General features: G+C 43.2%; 1 protein-coding gene across 6 annotated transcripts in view; it reads right to left on the bottom strand.

Moving 5' to 3' along the window:
- LOC5501433 overlaps nucleotides 1-19,057 on the bottom strand; it is a 69,557-nt gene that overhangs the window by 40,377 nt on the left and 10,123 nt on the right. For all 6 annotated transcript variants that reach the window (XM_048728022.1, XM_048728035.1, XM_048728030.1 and 3 more), the window contains exons 14-38: nucleotides 18,725-19,018; nucleotides 17,905-18,212; nucleotides 17,353-17,503; nucleotides 15,080-15,246; nucleotides 14,470-14,601; nucleotides 14,188-14,329; nucleotides 11,910-12,214; nucleotides 11,505-11,643; nucleotides 10,916-11,226; nucleotides 10,568-10,712; nucleotides 9,793-9,873; nucleotides 9,042-9,274; nucleotides 8,637-8,778; nucleotides 7,604-7,884; nucleotides 7,214-7,355; nucleotides 6,359-6,715; nucleotides 5,614-5,904; nucleotides 5,107-5,420; nucleotides 4,841-4,988; nucleotides 4,191-4,498; nucleotides 3,537-3,678; nucleotides 2,923-3,227; nucleotides 1,449-1,587; nucleotides 825-1,114; nucleotides 328-469 (exon numbers count right to left, since the gene is read on the bottom strand). In XM_048728022.1, the coding sequence (XP_048583979.1) occupies nucleotides 328-469; nucleotides 825-1,114; nucleotides 1,449-1,587; nucleotides 2,923-3,227; nucleotides 3,537-3,678; nucleotides 4,191-4,498; nucleotides 4,841-4,988; nucleotides 5,107-5,420; nucleotides 5,614-5,904; nucleotides 6,359-6,715; nucleotides 7,214-7,355; nucleotides 7,604-7,884; nucleotides 8,637-8,778; nucleotides 9,042-9,274; nucleotides 9,793-9,873; nucleotides 10,568-10,712; nucleotides 10,916-11,226; nucleotides 11,505-11,643; nucleotides 11,910-12,214; nucleotides 14,188-14,329; nucleotides 14,470-14,601; nucleotides 15,080-15,246; nucleotides 17,353-17,503; nucleotides 17,905-18,212; nucleotides 18,725-19,018 (5,409 nt within the window). The remainder of the gene's footprint in view (nucleotides 1-327; nucleotides 470-824; nucleotides 1,115-1,448; nucleotides 1,588-2,922; nucleotides 3,228-3,536; nucleotides 3,679-4,190; nucleotides 4,499-4,840; nucleotides 4,989-5,106; nucleotides 5,421-5,613; nucleotides 5,905-6,358; nucleotides 6,716-7,213; nucleotides 7,356-7,603; nucleotides 7,885-8,636; nucleotides 8,779-9,041; nucleotides 9,275-9,792; nucleotides 9,874-10,567; nucleotides 10,713-10,915; nucleotides 11,227-11,504; nucleotides 11,644-11,909; nucleotides 12,215-14,187; nucleotides 14,330-14,469; nucleotides 14,602-15,079; nucleotides 15,247-17,352; nucleotides 17,504-17,904; nucleotides 18,213-18,724; nucleotides 19,019-19,057) is intronic.

Raw genomic sequence — 19,057 nt, 5'->3', positions numbered from 1 at the left:
ATGTTTTTTCTTTTATGTCGTTATGTCCATGTCGTTATGTCGAAGATAAGAGTGCGCGCGCCCATGTCGTTATGTCGATATGTCGCTAGTGTGCACTAGGCATTATTGGGTTTTGTTTTTGTAAAAAAAAATTAAGCGTCAGCCGCGAAACATAACTGTATCTTTTATGCATCATCTTTTTGTCTATATTGATAATTTCTGACGACCATTTATCTTCCCTGTGTCAAAGGTACCATGCTTCTCTTGGCTCTGTTCTTTACGTCACATGTGCTGCTTATCCGCTACATATATCATACCTCGTGGTATGTTGTTATATACATTGTGTACCTTCTCTTGCTATTCCGTAGAGCTCAAATCTCATACAAGCCAGCCCTAACGACTTCATCACCACGAGCCGCAGATATCTTGTCTCTATCGCCTCGATAAACACGTGTTTGGTCACACTACTCCTATCCGAGTTACCAAAAAGCTGGAAACAAAACCAACAATCAGGGGCGTCCCTGGGCGGTTTACGGCTTCAAGTTTGTCACCCAAATTTTGCTAATATAAATGGTAATTCAGGTGTATATCTGTGTATTTATAGTTAAACCCCGGGCTTAACTGGCTAAGGCAGGTACTCCTTTACATTTAATTTTTCAATGTTTTTCTTTGCAATAGAGCGTATTTCCCAAACTGCTTCCTTTTCCCGAGCTAAAAACTGAATCACAATACACAACCTTAAATTGGTATAAGGTGGTAATTTTGCATTTGGAAATCGTTGGTGAGAATTCACAAAATATTGAAAGATACAGTTAGCAAATTGGGCTTCGATTCTACTAAACTACCATTTCGTTTTTACTCTCAGAATAGTTTCTCCACGATGATCCGTCAAGGGAGGCTTGTATCTTGTAAGTCTGCACCCAGTGGTCAGCGGTAGGACTCCCCTGAGTAGCCACCGCGCAGATCACGTGACGTGAACCTAAGTCAACCTGCAGGTATGGCGTGACGTCACTAGGGGCTGCGCACCACGACCCAGTGGGGAAGTGCAGTTTACCGAGGGAGGGTGGGGTCATGCTGGTGTTTTGCGACGAAGACAATGTCGCGCTTGGACGAAGAGGGAGGTGATCACAGCTCACTAAGAAGAAATAACAATTGTTTGAAAATTGAAATACATATCTATTTTGCGAAAATACATATATGTATTATAAATGAATTGTATATTACGCTTCAATAGATAAAGCTTTCCATTAATATTTTCTTTTTTGTTAAAAGGCCCTTTTAATTTTATACCATTTGACACCTTTTAAGTAAGCCCAATATCCCCATTAGCTCCTTTTAATGTACTAGGCAATCTGCCATTCCCATTCGAAGGGCTGTATGCCCTACGCGGCAATACACATTGTATATGACAACGTGTGCGTTGTTAAGTATTCTTGTCAAAACATTTGCGCCTTTCCTTAGTGACTCACCGCGGCAGCCATACAGATCAAATCTGAGACAGATGGCGGCATTCCACTCTTCCGGTTTGATTCGGTAATAGCGAGCAGTCATGGGATACATCAACCAGTTCACGACCACTCCAGAACCGTCGATATTTCCTGTAAAAACCTAGAGACAACAGTGACGGCCGCGATCTCTATTTTTTTTTAAATCTGGCACCGTTATTGGTACTGTGAGCAAGGTGCATAGCGCTAAAACAGAACCGCCGATATTTCCTGAAAAAACCTAGAGACAGCGATAGTAGTTATATTCAACGACCTCTATCTGAAAAAACTGTATGTTGCTAGCATTTTTGGAAATCTGGGAGCGTTACTAGATCTGTAAGCATGGGGCATTACTAAAAGTAATTTCTTTTAATTTTTTCGGGGTCCGGTATCCATCAAATCGCGCGCTCTGATTGGCTCTCACGAGGACCGGTATCCTACGATCCGGACACCGCGATACCGGACCGCTCACCTCTAAAGCTCGATTTGTAAAATGACCATCGAAAACTGGATTTTTACTCCCGAGGATATAGATCTTCACACTAAAACGGCATTTTATTTGTCATTTTATCTAGAACCATTTTTTTACGGAAAATCAGCTTCAAACTCCCTGTGTTTTGACAATTTCCCGCCAAAATGATTTTGCAACGCGCGCGACAATTTCAAGTTTGCTGAAAGTTTATTCGGGATAAAAAAGGCAGCAAATCCTTTCTTCATACGAAATAAACGACAAATCACTCAATAAATTTACCTGCATAACCAGCTTAACGTATCCACATTCAAGAGAAGTTCTTCAGTGAATATATCTTATCGTTTGTCGAGGATTTAAAGCGAAATTTCAACGATCTATATTTCTACGATCAATTCGAGTCTAGAACGACGTATCAATTTGGACTAAATTATTTTAAAAAATTGGTGGTCAAAACTCAGAGAATGTCTTCTTTGGAGGTTCTGTGTTTCTGGAGGATTAGAAGCGTTGTGTGGAAATACAAAATGGAGTTTATTGAATGATCATGAGCGAACAAAATTTTCACGAACATCGACGAAAGTCAGAAGCGAGACCTCGCCTCGTGCAACCATAAGCCCGTAAAGGTAAACAAACTTGGAAAATCTATTGAGGGATAAAATAAATATGTTATTTCCCATCTAAATGTCGTTCTGTATCTTAGTATTTTCAAGACCCCTGTCCCGTTTTTTCATGTTTTGGACCTCCAAGCTGGTAAATAACATATATGTACATATTCAGGGCCCCAAATGGTCCCCCGCTCGCGCTTTTTTTTCGCCGTGTTCGCGCTGTATTTTTCGATGTGCTCACTGCACCAACAACTAAAAATGCTTGGTCTCGCATAAAAACGGGGTTCTCGCAAGCTCGCAAGTGCTCTCCCAAGACTATTCGGGGCCCTATATTTCCGAAGACCCATCAAGAGGGACTTGTATCTTTTAAATCTGTACAGCGTACCTTCTTACTTGATTCCCCCGCAGTGTATTCCGTAAAAAAATGTCCATCATCGCTCTGCTCAACACTGTACAACGTCACCCATTTATCCTCAGTAGGGGATCCCTGTGTCGCTATGCCAGTGACCCTCGTCACTCGCCCCAGGTCAACCTGCAGATACTCCGCCTGGGACGATGTGGCGCTACACCAGGATGAGCCGCCATACAGGCGGCCAGCGGACGCGCTATAGGAATCGTTTAGTTTTGATGATGACGTCATCTTTTCGTTAACGACACCTTTGTCTTCTAGTCCGAGGGGTTCATTACATTCTAATTGGTAGAGATGAGTCAATCAGTTGTTACATCATTTGTAAAACACTACACCACGCACCAACTAAAAGCAGCTAATTCCGTTTTCCCATAGCTGTGCAGCGTGGGAGGGTAAGAACATTTTTTTCTAAAACATTCAAAGTTCAAAGTTATACCTTATCGCCTAAGCATTACACGATACATGCCTTGTCTTTGCAAGCCACTAGGGCGTTATACGAAAATAAGGAAACAAAAATAGATTTGACACTCATCTCATTGACACTTTATCATATCTCGTGTAACGCATTACATACTTTACGTGGCGCTAACCTTGTAAGACACCGTAAAGCTCCATTCGCACGATTTTGTGGCCTCTATAAGCCGTTGGGATGACGCGGACAAATCTCGCGTACACAGCGCTGCTCAGCTGATGACGGACTATCTCGTTTCGGTTCGTGTTTCCATCAAATGTCTACAACCAATGAAATGGATGTTGGAGTGTACCTAATACTTTTTAAAGACCTGACCCTCAAGCCCCTCAAGCTTAAACTGCAAAAGATATATTTGAACATATGAGGCTGAAGTATATGTTTTTAAATGAAAAAGTGACATTATTTTAATATTTTAATTTTGACATGACTCTAGTAATTTTTTTTATGCGCGAGCAGATGTAGGAAATACGGCATTTGAAAGAGATGGTATCATCACGCATTACAATTCAATGATATGGTCTTTTCCGTTTTGTTGCCATCTCAATTTTGTAGGTTATACTGATTGTCATAATCGATTCCTTAGTGATTAAACAAACATGTAGTTCGTTTTAGAAAGATGGATCGATAACTTGTTGATGCTACACCACTCTTTTGCTTTTCTTACACATTTAGAAAACAACAGCATTAATTGATTTGCCCCTCCCTAGCCCTACATGTCAAGCCCCTTTGTCATTGCCTTTAATGCTTATGAATCGCTTTGCAGACATATTACCTTGATGATGCTGTTTTCGTAAAAGTCAAACCAGGCTACGTTGTCACGTGAGAAGCTCAGCTGATATTTGGTAGTCCACTCGTCATTAATTGGACTGCCCTGAGTGGCCACGCCACATATACGATAGAGAGAACCTAAGTCGACTTGCAGGTAGTCCGGTCCGTTGTTGGTTTTTGGTGCCCAGCATTTTTTAAATCTTAACCGTCCAAAATATGGGAGATAACGATCGCTAAAGTGAGACGTGGCTGTAAATCGGTGATCCAGGATACGAGTTCTGCTCTGGAGACCAACTGGCACGTCAGCACACCCTTGAGTAATAAAACAATCACGGAACGTTGGATACCTTAGCCAAATTATATGGAGCAAAATATGAGATATGGACCCCAGATACCCCCCTCTCCCAAAAAAGAATGATCGAATACAAGGCTTTTAACATACATCCCCCCCCCACACACACACAAATGAAATAAACAATAAAATAAAAGGAATGACCGAATGCAAGTATTTTAAAACAAACACGCCTTTTTTAAATGAAAGACCGGAATGAACTATTTCTTGGAGTTGCTTGTGTTTAATTTCTTATCAATCGATAATTTAGCATGAAATACAATACTTGAAATAAAAACATAATTACCAAAGCTCATAATTACCTGGCAATGATGGTTTCCCGAACAATTCGACCCTCATGCAGGGGGAAGTCTGGTAACTAGTTACCAGGATCCTCACCACTCTAGCGACGATCGAGTCATTGAGTCTGTGGTACTTTTCTGATAAGCGATCTGTGTTACCTTTAAACTCCTAGAAAAAAGGGTAAATCCAAGACTTACCTCAATGGCTTATCTTCTATAACAACATATGATATAAAAATACTTGAAAATAGAGATTAACATCCAGTTGCTAAAATTTGCATACTTACAACAATAATAAGATCACGTGATATGTAGGGTCGCCAGGTGATTGCGTCATAAGTAAAATGCAACTGAAAACTTCGAACCCAGTGGTCAGCGGAGGGGCTTCCTTGAGTAGCCACCGCGCAGATTACGTGTCGCAATCCCAGGTCCACTTGCAAGTAGGGTATGACGTCACTGGGGGACGCGCACCAGGCTCCCGCGACGAGGTTCAGACGTCCCCTGGAGGGTGGGGTGGTGAAGTTCTTTTGTGACGAGGCGGTGATGAACGAATCAGGAATTGCCTTGGTTTCTAAACCGACACTTTTACGATGGCAAGGAACTAGATAAGAAACCAGATTGAAATTTAATTAAAACCCTCCTTTGAGTGATAATAGCAAAGTGATTTACAAAGATGAGTTCAGATGGAACCATCACGAAGTATTTCTTTAGTAGGATTCTAACGTGTCGAAAGTGTACAAGCAGAATATAGAGGGACGCTGGTGGAACACAAATAATCAAACAAAAATACTCACTGGTAGGATTGGTCTTGAAGGTAAAATTCGCCAAGTTCCCCTCACCGACAATACTGACCGCGCGAATCTGGACCGAGTATGTGGTGTTGGCCCGCAATCCCTTCAGAATCCGTGATCTGAATTTTGCGCCTGCTATATCTTTGAATACCGCTGACGAGTCTGCGCTGTATTGTATCACAAAATGTCTAACTTCTCCCTCGGCGGTGGTTGCTGGAGGCTGTAACCACTTGATGGTGGCCGAACTATCGAATACGTTGACTGCGGTGACATTCTCTGGAGATGATGGTACCACTGAAATAGCGGGAGTGGATGAAATAAGCATCAGTTGACATGCAATTTGTGCTTACTTGCTCTTAACTGCTATTTGTATCTTTGATTTTCATTCTTTGATTTTATGCAAAAACGAAAATAGCCCATTACAAACCCTTCATCCTCATTGGAAAACGGGCCTCAAATAGATGGGGGAATAATAGAGTTTTAACGATGTCTAAAACAAAAGAGATTTGCGCGAATACTAGTCTAATATCTCTGGAATAAACGATACTATCTTTACCAAAATCAAAGCGCTGTGTTACGTAGCCACTAACAGCCAAATGTTATCTAGCCCAGAAAACATTGCAATTAATTTAATGACTGGAACACGGTTGACTTCCAAAAGAAACACAAAGTATTGATTGTGGGCATCGCGATGCAGCCTATTTGACTATGCTGTACCATTACTAGATTAGAGGTAATCAAGTCTTACTTAGCTGAATATAGACCGGCACACTGCGCTCCACGGCGCCTCTGGTCACCAGATTCCTATAAAACACTTGGCACGTGACCTTGGCGCTGCAACGGCGATCTCTGCTTGACCCTACTCCTTCGTCACACTTGTCAACAATCTCATCCGCGCTAGTGAACCACACGGTCACATTGCTCACGGAGTACCCATCAGGGTAAGTCACGGGCGATCCCGCGGGTTGCGGGATAAGCTTGTTGTTCAGAATCCATCGGACTGAAGCGTGGGGCAGGGTGTAATTACAAAATAGTCGCGTAGTGGCGTTTGCTGAGGCGGTTAGGTTCCCATTCATAGATAAACTGATTATATGTGGAGGAGGCACTGAAAAAATGAGAGCGTTTAAGGTTTATATACATTGCGTTGACTTGACGTTGACTATTTTTGTTGATATATGCTTGTTTATTATACAACTACGGTGCTATGAGGGATATCATTTGCTTGATTAGCGGGCTCACGAGATGCGCGCTTATATCAATGACAAAAAACGTTGAATCCTGGTATCTGAAAGCCATTGTAATGTCCATAGGAACATAAAATAAGAATTATACAGCTATTAAAGCCTGGATTTGTATTTTTACATTTATTTGATACCCATGGGGCACTGCAGGTTACGATACATGGATTCTCCGAGTGCGACCTTATTCGAAGAAGTTGTGTATGGAACATGTTAACGATTTACTGTCTATTTGTTTTTTGTTTTTTGTTTTAAATTCTTGAAATTCACTATTAATAGGGACAATAAAAACCAGTGTGGGGGAAAGTGGTTGAAATCGTGTGCATGTTTTTCGTATACACGTCAGGTTTCGTCAAAGAATGTACCTTGTTTGTTGACGTATATCTCGATCCTCATGCATACGCCACTCTCGTGGGCCGTGGGCCGGATGCGGACCAGTCTTGCGCCGATAGGATCATCTAACCACGTGGTCATCACTGTGTTTGCGGCCGAGTTCCCCGTGAGGCCCTTCAATAAATCAATCAGCCAATCAAAAAAGAGCTCCTCTCGGCTATTTTACATATTCGTGCTGCTATTATACATAAATAAAGTAAAGATCAAATTCAACAGTCGACCAAAGTTAAAAGCAGTACTTTAAAGCGTATTGGCCCATTTCTTATAACCTCTTTTTGTTATTTCTGCCAAACTTCTCATATTCAAAGATGCAAGTAAATACTAAATTAAAGATGACTACCTATCAATGACTAAAGCTTTACCTTCAATATCCGCCAAATACTATTTGTGCATCCAAGCTCCAAGTCGAATTGTGTGACACGTGACGCAGTGTCACCGGACTGTAACGCAACGCCAGTGACATCAACGAGTAATCCAAGGTCAACTTGTAAGAACTCTGTGGGTAACGATGACGACGCGCACCACCAGGTCGAGGCGTACAGACGCGCGGCGGAGGCATTGTGGTTAGGACTCGAGTAAGAAGACGATGACATGCGCACATCAGACACCTGCCCAGTCTCCACTCCGACAGGGACGCGCCAGCCTTCCGGAAAAATGTTAGTAAGAATGCAAACATAATGAACGTACCGTAAAACAGTAACGCTTAAATCTACTTATCCTTAATTAGTTATCCATAATATCCTTAATTCTAGTTATCATCGTTATCAAAATCACTCTTATCATCGCCGCTATCACTATCATCACCGTATGATTTTACGAAAATGATCCTAATCACACCACTAAACACACCAATGTATCACCATATAATCATAACCATTAAAATCGTCATAATTATCATTAATATGAAGAAACCGTTGTCGTTTTAGGGGTCTGGTAACGAGGAATTTTAGTTTTTTTTTTTCAGAAGCTTTCTCCATTGTCTAAAGATAGTCACAGTCACTGTTTTTCTATTCTGAATACAATTCACAAAGTTTGCGAAGTACCTGCGGTACGGCAGCCCTAAAAATGACAAGAATCGTGCTGGTTTTCCAAAAAGGGAATATATTAGTATCCTTATACGCGTCTGGAAAAAACGACAGTTTTTGGCTAAATTTTCTTGATATGATTAGCGAACTACAGATTCACGACAGCGGAGAGTCTACGATGGCGCATATGCAAGACTTCAGCTTTTAATGTGGTGAAATACACGTTGTATTTCACCACATTAAATGTGGAGAAATACAACGTGTGCGTCGTCGTCGTCCATCTACCGTCGTAAATCTGAAGTTCGCTATTATCATTATCATTATTATCCTCAGCATCATTTCTATTATTATCAGCATCATCGGCTCTTACCTTGTCTGCAGCCATACAGCTCAACCCGCATTTGTTTGTACCCTTGAAAGGTCATGGGGTTTACCCGAACATAGCGTGCGGCGGTTACCATGGAAAACGTTCTCTTGACAACTGTCGTCTTGTCAGTATTTCCATTGAATATCTGAACCAAAACGAGATCGGCCATATACACAATTCTTTTTTTAATAACAATAATTTATTTCTATAGCGCGTTCTAATATGACAAGATGATTGAACTCGCTTTTGGTTTGCTATTTTGGTTTGTTTTGGTATAAAAAGATTTTAAAAAGTTTATTTAGTATAACTTCACTTTAATTGTTTACTTTTTTTTTCTTTCCAATTTTTATGTGCTTTATATTTTTGCTAGCGCACCGCGAACAAGCGGCTAAACAAGTCATACATCACCTTGTTTGTATTGTTCTCTTTGTAAGTTTCCCACTGTTGACCGCCTAACGACATCAACAGTTTGTATGACCTCGTAAACTCGTTCTCTGATGGATGACCTTGGGTCGCTATGCCGGCCAAGAGGAAGACAGCGCCTAGATCGACTTCAAGGTAGTCACCAGCCCCCGTTTTTGTACTCGCGGCCCATGCATATAAAGGGTTATAGAGTCTTCCCCGCCAAGCCTGGTAATTACCTATGGCAACATTTTTAAGTTAAAAACAATTATATTACAGGCACGTACCCAGGATTTTTCTTGAAGGGGGGGGGGGGGGGGGGGTTCGAAATCCGAAAAAGTGGGCCTAATTTTTCCGGGGGGGGGGGGGGGGGGAAGAGAGATGTAATGACTATCTCCAAAAGAACAAAAAGGGATTTTTATGCGTCGCAGTATCTCCAATTTACGTTTATTGTCGGATTTGGCTACAAACCAGAGTGATCTAGCTTGTCTACAACTAGCACATCCATTGGGAACCGAACGAAAGTGGACCTTGCCGTTGGGGGGGGGGGTTCGTTGGCACCCCCGCACCCCCCTCCCCCCTGGGTATGGGCCTGTTGTGTTACTGAACAAACTGTCTTCTTGGCGTACTAAAAACGACCACTTTACGTTCCTTAGTTTTGCTAGTTTTGCTACATATATAGATAGGCATTACATTGAAAATAAATTAAAGGAATTAACAAAAAATAAATAAAATAAACCGAGGTGAGTTTTATTACCGGCATATTGGCTTGTCGCAGTCATGTGGCTGTCTTGAACTTCGCCCCCGAAATGAACTCCAACGGGCTCCTTGCTACAATCTGTCAGCAAAACAGAAAACCAAAATATGTAGATTAAAGCTGTTATCATCCCGGCGACTTGCTTCAAGTCGACCTCGGAGTCAGTAATCGAACGAAGCGAGATTAAATGAGGTCGCGTAGCGACCGAGCGAGCGACGAAGTGGCGAGAGGTTCTAAACCCCAATTTTGTTTTCATTGTTTGAACTACTTTGAGAAAGTCTACCCGGCGAATAGCAGGGATATAAATATCAAGTTCGAACGATATCGGCATCAATCGGTAATGCTCGACTGTTCTATTGCATCTTGTACAAATTTAGCACCTTTAATATTTATCAATTAAACTGCCGCAGTATGTATTCGCATGTATTTTCATACTAATTGTAGCTACACAACTCGTTTGTGGATCTATAATTCGTTTCCTTGGTAAAAACAGGCACGTGTCCTGAGGGGCCCGAAGTGTCCGGAACCCAGCCTGCTCATGTGGAGGTGGGTTCGACTCCGGTTGACCCCTCTATTAGTAGTTAAGAGGACGGTTAATTTGGTCTGTGTATTTAAATAGAAAAGGTTTCTAGATGGACTTAGTAACCAAAGCTACCAGAGCTAAGGATGCTGATTTGAACTTAATTGACACGTGGTAAGTGAATTAATACTCCGAACTCCACCCTGTGTTTTTCTCTGGACGCGCCCCTGAACTAATAGCCATCACGTGACCTACCTTCCACGGCAGCGCCGTATATCTCTGCTCGCAGGCACGCAGCGGTATGATGGGTCACGGGGAGCATGCGCACAAACCTCGCTACGAGAACTTCAGACAAATCCTGCTTGACTACAGATTGGCTGTCGAAATTTCCTTGAAAAACCTTAAAGAATCCACCAAAAGTGGATATTAAGCTAAATTATTATAGAGGCAGCACTTGGTGTCTATGATATGTATCTTCTTATTGATCCTATTTATTTTTTTTCATTCACGGGATATGTTTTTTTGTATATGCCCTTATATACCACAATAGGATTCGTACAACCGATACGTCCAACGGTCAAAACAAGCAACACCAATACCTACCTTAACTCTAACTCTCTCCTTATATGGTACCCACGTGACCCCGTCAAGCGATCCATGAACCTCATACGACTGCACCCACTGGTCAGCGCTCGGGCTACCTTGAGTAGACACCGCGCAGATCACGTGACGTGTGCCAAGGTCCACTTGGAGGTATGGTGCGGTGTCGGTGGTATTTGCGCACCAGGACCCACCTAGAGAGTTGAGCCGCCCCTGGGAGGGTGGGGTGGTAATGTTTAGTACTGAGGAAGCTGTTATATTGGAGTCGGGAACTTCAAGGTTGGCAAGGCCTACTGGGTGCTTGTCGCATGTAACTGAAAAAAAAAGGACACACACAGGAAATTAAACAAACCATCACTTTAACAGCATCATTACAAATATATATATATATATATATATATATATATATATATATATATATAGAGAGAGAGAGAGAGAGAGAGAGAGAGAGAGAGAGAGAAGAAAAATACTGTCCATGCGCATGCATGCCTAAATTCCTTGATAAGCATCTAGCTTTTTCTTGTTTTAGGATGAGTTATAGAAAGAAAAATCCGCTATAACGAGTATTTAAACGTTTGGAGGTATTTCTCACCAGCACAGCCGTAGAAATCCACGCGAAGGCAGATTGCGTTCCTCCAGGTCTGTGGGGTCACGCGCACATGGCGTGACATGAAGGGATACTGGAGCCAGTTGACGGCCACTCGCGAACCGTCCGAATTACCTGCTAAAGTCTGAACAACGCGTGTGTAAATGAACGTCCAATATTATCCTTTTTCGATATTATACCAGGGACTGCGCCCTCCCCCTCCCTGTCCACCCTTTTCAGCCAATCCAGGACACGCTTTTGAAGAGAGGGGTTCTCTATGGTTAGAGGAAAATATAACGACAAATCTGATGTAGCGGACCATTGAGCTGCTCTAGCCCTTCCTTCCAGCCTTAGTCAATTTACCGTAATGTGATATCCACTGTAAGTCATTCAAGCGATTTAACGACATACCTTTAGAATATTCTGGCCAGCCTTATATTCCACCCAATCTTCCCCGTTGTTGCTATGCGACAATGCATACGTCATCACCCACTTATCCTCGGTAGGGGATCCCTGTGTCGCTATGCCTGTGACCTTCGCCACTCGCCCCAGGTCCACCTGCAGATACTCCGAGCTGGACGACGTGGCGCTACACCAAGATGAGCCGGCGTACAGACGACCAGCGGACGCGCCATGGGAGTCGTCTTGTTTTGACGATGTCGTCATTTGTTCGTCCCTTATGCCTTTGTTCTCTATCCCAAGAGCCTGCTGACACTCTAAATTTAAAACATTTAGAACGAATCATGCTTTCGATTAATACTATACAAAAATATATATATCTTACACAAAAAGGCCAAAAAGAGTACGCGCCATTGAATGAGAGACTACTAATGGTAGGGTAGAACGCCATACACACGAAGTACTAACCGAGTCATATCATTTACCTCCACACGAAGTACTTAAAGTGTCTTACGTCATACACCTACACATGAAGTACTTAACGTGTCTTACGCCATACACCTCCACACGAAGTACTAACCGTGTCTTACGCCACACACCTCCACGCGAAGTACTTACCGTGTCTTACGCCATTTACCTCCACGTGAAGTACTTACCGTGTCTTACGCCATACACCTCCACGTTAAGTTCTTACCGTGTCTTACGCCACACACCTCCACACGAAGTACTTACCGTGTCTTACGCCATACACCTCCAAGTGAAGTACTTACCGTGTGTTACGCCACACACCTCCACGTGAAGTACTTACCGTGTCTTACGCCATACACCTCCAAGTAAAGTACTTACCGTGTCTTACGCCACACACCTCCAAGTGAAGTACTTACTGTGTCTTACGCCATACACCTCCACGTAAAGTACTTACCGTGTCTTACGCCATACACCTCCACGTAAAGTACTTACCGTGTCTTACGCCATACACCTCCACATGAAGTACTTACCGTGTCTTACGCCATACACCTCCACGTGAAGTACTTACCGTGTCTTACGCCATACACCTCCACGTGAAGTACTTACCGTGTCTTACGCCATACACCTCCACGTGAAGTACTAACTGTGTCTTACACCATACACCTCCACGTGAAGTACTTACCGTGTCTTACGCCATACACCTCCACGTCAAGTACTTACCGTGTCTTACACCATACACCTCCACGTCAAGTACTTACCGTGTATTACACCATACAGATCCGCGTGAAGTACTTACCGTGTCTCACACCATACAGATCCACGTGAAGTACTTACCGTGTATTACACCATACAGATCCACGTGAAGTACTTACCGTGTATTACACCATACAGATCCACCCGAAGTACTTACCGTGTATTACACCATACAGATCCACGTGAAGTACTTACCGTGTCTCACACCATACAGATCCACCCGAAGTACTTACCGTGTATTACACCATACAGATCCACGTTAAGTACTTACCGTGTCTTACGCCATACACCTCCACGTGAAGTACTTACCGTGTATTACGCCATACACCTCCACGTGAAGTACTTACCGTGTCTTACGCCACACACCTCCACCCGAAGTACTTACCGTGTCTTACGCCATGCACCTCCACCCGAAGTACTTACCGTGTCTTCCGCCATACACCTCAACACGAAGTACTTACCGTGTCTCACACCATACAGATCCACCCGAAGTACTTACCGTGTATTACACCATACAGATCCACGTGAAGTACTTACCGTGTCTCACACCATACAGATCCACGTGAAGTACTTACCGTGTATTACACCATACAGATCCACGTGAAGTACTTACCGTGTATTACACCATACAGATCCACCCGAAGTACTTACCGTGTATTACGCCATACACCTCCAAGTGAAGTACTTACCGTGTCTCACACCATACAGATCCACCCGAAGTACTTACCGTGTATTACACCATACAGATCCACGTGAAGTACTTACCGTGTCTCACACCATACAGATCCACGTGAAGTACTTACCGTGTATTACACCATACAGATCCACGTGAAGTACTTACCGTGTATTACACCATACAGATCCACCCGAAGTACTTACCGTGTATTACACCATACAGATCCACGTGAAGTACTTACCGTGTCTTACACCATACAGATCCACCCGAAGTACTTACCGTGTATTACACCATACAGATCCACGTGAAGTACTTACCGTGTATTACACCATACAGATCCACGTGAAGTACTTACCGTGTCTCACACCATACAGATCCACGTGAAGTACTTACCGTGTATTACACCATACAGATCCACGCGAAGTACTTTGTAATTGTTGAAACTGGTAGGCTGGAACCGCACGAACCGCGCAGGACTGGGTATAGGTAATTTGTTCTTGACAGGGGCATTGTGATCTGTGTTCCCTTGGAATGTCTATGGAAAAGTAAAATGTTATATGTGAGATATGCTACACTAGTTATTCTAATGCATAGCGACTTTCCATTTACATCGCACTTGGCTATATAACCTGCTCTTGAAAACAATTAAGGAATTAGTGGTTTTCTATTGTTTACCTTGACAAATTTCCATACGCGATTGTCAAGGGACACATCCAAACGGTAAGACCCTGTCCACTCGCTCGTAGAAGAATCTTTATTTCCTCTAGTTTCTACATAACAGACGGTAAACACGCTTCCAAGATCCACCTAAAAAAAAAAGAATATCTTCACTGCACAATAAGGGTGCCTGAAGAAAGACAACCACCAAGACAAAAGACAGACTGGCGGATAGACTGGCGGACAGACAGACAGACAGACAGACAGACAGACAGACAGACAGACAGACAGACAGACAGACAGACAGACAGACAGACAGACAGACAGACAGACAGACGGACAGACTGACGGACAGACTGACGGACAGACTGACGGACAGACTGACGGATAGACTGACAGACTGACAGACAGACAGACTAGCAGACAGACAGACAGACAGACTGACGGACAGACTGACAGACTGACAGACAGACAGACTAGCGGACAGACTGACGGACAGACAGAAAGACGGACAGACTGACAAACAGACTGGCGGACAGACTGGCGGACAGACTGGCGGACAGACTGACGGACAGACTGACGGACAGACTGACGGACAGACTGACAGACGAACGGACATAGTAAGCACCTGCAAATAGTCGTTGTCATTCGAATTGCCATTTGGCGCCCAGGCAGTCCCACTAGACATCCGTGCTTTCCATGGTCTGTAGGCTTCCCTCAAAGAAGAGGAGCTTGTAAAACGATGATCCATCACAAGACTTTCACTGTCGAGACCAACTGGCACGTCTGCACAGGCTGCACAACAAAACGGTGTTTAAACCTAACCCTTGTTCCCACTGATGACATGAAGATATATGTTATTTACCAGCTGGGAGGTCCGTATCGTGAAATACCGTGACTGAGGTCAATATTTTCAAGGCCGAGGTCATGGTATTTCATACCGGACCTACGAGAGCCAATCAGAGCGCGCGATTTGATGGATACCGGACCCCGAAAAAAATAAATAATGATATGGGCGCCGCGTGTCACACTTATTTCCCTATTATTTGACCTCCTTGGAAAGTGAAGTCTCAGCTTGTTTTTGTCGCAAGTAGGGCTTTGACTGTAGTGAAGAAAGAGCAACCCTGGACAGAATAGAAAAAATCGCAGAGGCGCAAACCTAAACCTTGCAAGAGCGCACTTCTACCTATTGACTTGAGATATCGCAAATGAGACAACACAGGGACGCACTACTACCTATTGACTTGAGATATCGAAAATAAGACAACACAGGGACGCACTACTACCTATTGACTTGAGATATCGCAACTGAGACAACACAGGGACGCACTACTACCTATTGACTCAAGATATCGCAAATGAGACAACACAGGGACGCACTACTACCTATTGACTTGAGATATCACAAATGAGACAACACAGGGACGCACTTCTACCTACTGACTTGAGATATCGCAAATGAGACAACACAGGGACGCACTATTGACTTGAGATATCGCAAATGAGACAACACAGGGACGCACTACTACCTATTGACTTGAGATATCGCAAATGAGACAACACAGGGACGCACTACTACCTATTGACTCGAGATATCGCAAATGAGACAACACAGGGACGCACTACTACCTATGGACTTGAGATATCGCAAATGAGACAACACAGGGACGCACTACTACCTATTGACTCGAGATATCGCAAATGAGACAACACAGGGACGCACTACTGCCTATTGACTCGAGATATCGCAAATGAGACAACACAGGGACGCACTTCTACCTATTGACTTGAGGTCTCGCAAATGAGACAACACAGGGACGCACTACTACCTATGGACTTGAGATATCGCAAATGAGACAACACAGGGACGCACTACTACCTATTGACTTGAGATATCGCAAATGAGACAACACAGGGACGCACTACTACCTATTGACTCGAGATATCGCAAATGAGACAACACAGGGACGCACTACTACCTATTGACTTGAGGTCTCGCAAATGAGACAACACAGGGACGCACTACTACCTATGGACTTGAGATATCGCAAATGAGACAACACAGGGACGCACTACTACCTATTGACTTGAGATATCGCAAATGAGACAACACAGGGACGCACTACTACCTATTGACTCGAGATATCGCAAATGAGACAACACAGGGACGCACTTCTACCTATGGACTCGAGATATCGCAAATGAGACAACACAGGGACGCACTTCTACCTATGGACTTGAGATATCGCAAATGAGACAACACAGGGACGCACTACTACCTATTGACTTGAGATATCGCAAATGAGACAACACAGGGACGCACTACTACCTATTGACTCGAGATATCGCAAATGAGACAACACAGGGACGCACTACTACCTATGGACTTGAGATATCGCAAATGAGACAACACAGGGACGCACTACTACCTATTGACTCGAGATATCGCAAATGAGACAACACAGGGACGCACTACTACCTATTGACTCGAGATATCGCAAATGAGACAACACAGGGACGCACTACTACCTATTGACTCGAGATATCGCAAATGAGACAACACAGGGACGCACTTCTACCTACTGACTTGAGATATCGCAAATTAGACAACACAGGGACGCACTTCTACCTATGGACTTGAGATATCGCAAATGAGACAACACAGGGACGCACTACTACCTATTGACTTGAGATATCGCAAATGAGACAACACAGGGACGCACTACTACCTATCGACTTGAGATATCGCAAATGAGACAACACAGGGACGCACTTCTACCTACTGACTTGAGATATCGCAAATTAGACAACACAGGGACGCAAACCAGAGGAAGAAACACCCTAAAGCTTGCTTTACATCCCTCCCCTTAAGCATGTGGATATGTCTGCATAATGATTTACCTGGGGATGCAAGAGAGCCATAAACCTCAACACGCATACAAGCTATTAAACCATGCCACTGACGGGGGAGGAAGCGCACAGTTGTCGCCTCAGGGTTGCCAAGCAACAAGTTTTTCACTTTACTTGATCGGTCTGCATTTCCTGAAAATGTCTGAAAAATAAATTCATAACGGTTGCCATATTGATTCTGTTTGGGAGAAATAGTGAAGTAGGGAGGGGGGGTACAGGCATATTATTTGTGAGGTGATACTGATTGTTTTGTGATGTGATTTACTGTATTTTTTTTATTTAATCTTCTTCATTTTGTTATTGTTTCTACCTATTGTATGTTTTAGAGCTAATGTTTTGCTGTCCAATAGTTTTGTGTAATCTAAGGGAAAGTGCCTGGGAGCTCGATTATCTTCGATGGCAATATAGCCTTCGATGTTTTTATGAACATTATATTCTTTGGAAGTGCATTTCTAATAATAATATAACAGTCAAATTGTCAATGACTTGTCATATATTGATTATGTTGATCGTATCTTAATCAAATTTCCACTGATTTCCTACCCTGACGACGTTTGCTTCCATGTAAAACCAAAAGTTTTCATCATCAGCAAACTGCAATTGGTAGCTAACAGCCCATTGGTCAGCGGTTGGGCTTCCTTGAGTAGCCACCGCGCAGATCACGTGACGTGTGCCAAGGTCCACTTGAAGGAAAGGTGTGACGTCACTAGGGCTTGCGCACCAGGACCCCCCTTGGAGGTTCAGGCGACCTTCTGAGGGAGGGGTACTTATGTCGTTTTGTGTTGAGGACGTAATGTACAAGTCCGGGATGGCTCTCTTTTCCATGCCCAGTCCTCGGCGTTCGCATGGGACTAGTGTTAAAAAAAATATGTTAAAACCCCGCATTGTCACCAGTTTACTTCCGGAGGTCCGACGGAAACCTCACCCTTTAAAAGACAAAAGAATCTATTAGAATCCGAGATATTTAACAGGCCATCCGCTCTAAATTATCAATCACATCCTCAAAGAAACTTCCAATAGACACAATGCTTTCAATATTTTGAAATATTTTTCGTGTTTTCCGTTAAAAATCATCGGATATTGTTAGGTAATCGACCGGAAGTAAACTGGTCACAATGCGGCTTTAAGAGTCACAAGCAGTCATAAGCAAGCTGTTCCTTTTAAGGAGTTTCTGTAAAGGTAAAAAATTATGTGCACCTGCCGATTTTGGTAACTATTGCGACGTTTTCGACTACATTTGGCACAAGTACACAACTTTGATTCTAGGTGTTTATTTTGCAAATGTATATTTATGTTTTGTCTCTAATATGGAACGAAAACAATAACAAAGGTGTGGCTATAAGTTTTTTTTTACAACACTTACTTGTTGGAACCGTTTTAAAGTTCACAGTTGATGGAAAACCTCGTCCAAATCTATGTATCGCTCGTATTTCTGCTGTATACGAGGTGTTAGCAAGCAGCCCTGCGATGACCTTACTCCGCGACCCGCTACCATCAGTCTCACTCAGGCGTCCCGCGGGATTTGCAGTGACGTAATATTCTATGAGGAAGTAATCCACAGGGAGCTCACCAGAGCTCACTGGCTGGACCCAACTGAATGCTGCCGTCGTATCGGTGATTCCAGTCGTGTTAAAACTTTGTGGTTTATGAGGGGGGTCTGAAAGGAAAAGGGTTTCGTTGTCTCAAAAGCCACACC

This window comes from Nematostella vectensis, chromosome 1, assembly GCF_932526225.1.
Source record: "Nematostella vectensis chromosome 1, jaNemVect1.1, whole genome shotgun sequence".
NCBI classification, from domain to species: domain Eukaryota; kingdom Metazoa; phylum Cnidaria; class Anthozoa; order Actiniaria; family Edwardsiidae; genus Nematostella; species Nematostella vectensis.
This window is presented reverse-complemented; position numbering and strand designations above follow the sequence as displayed.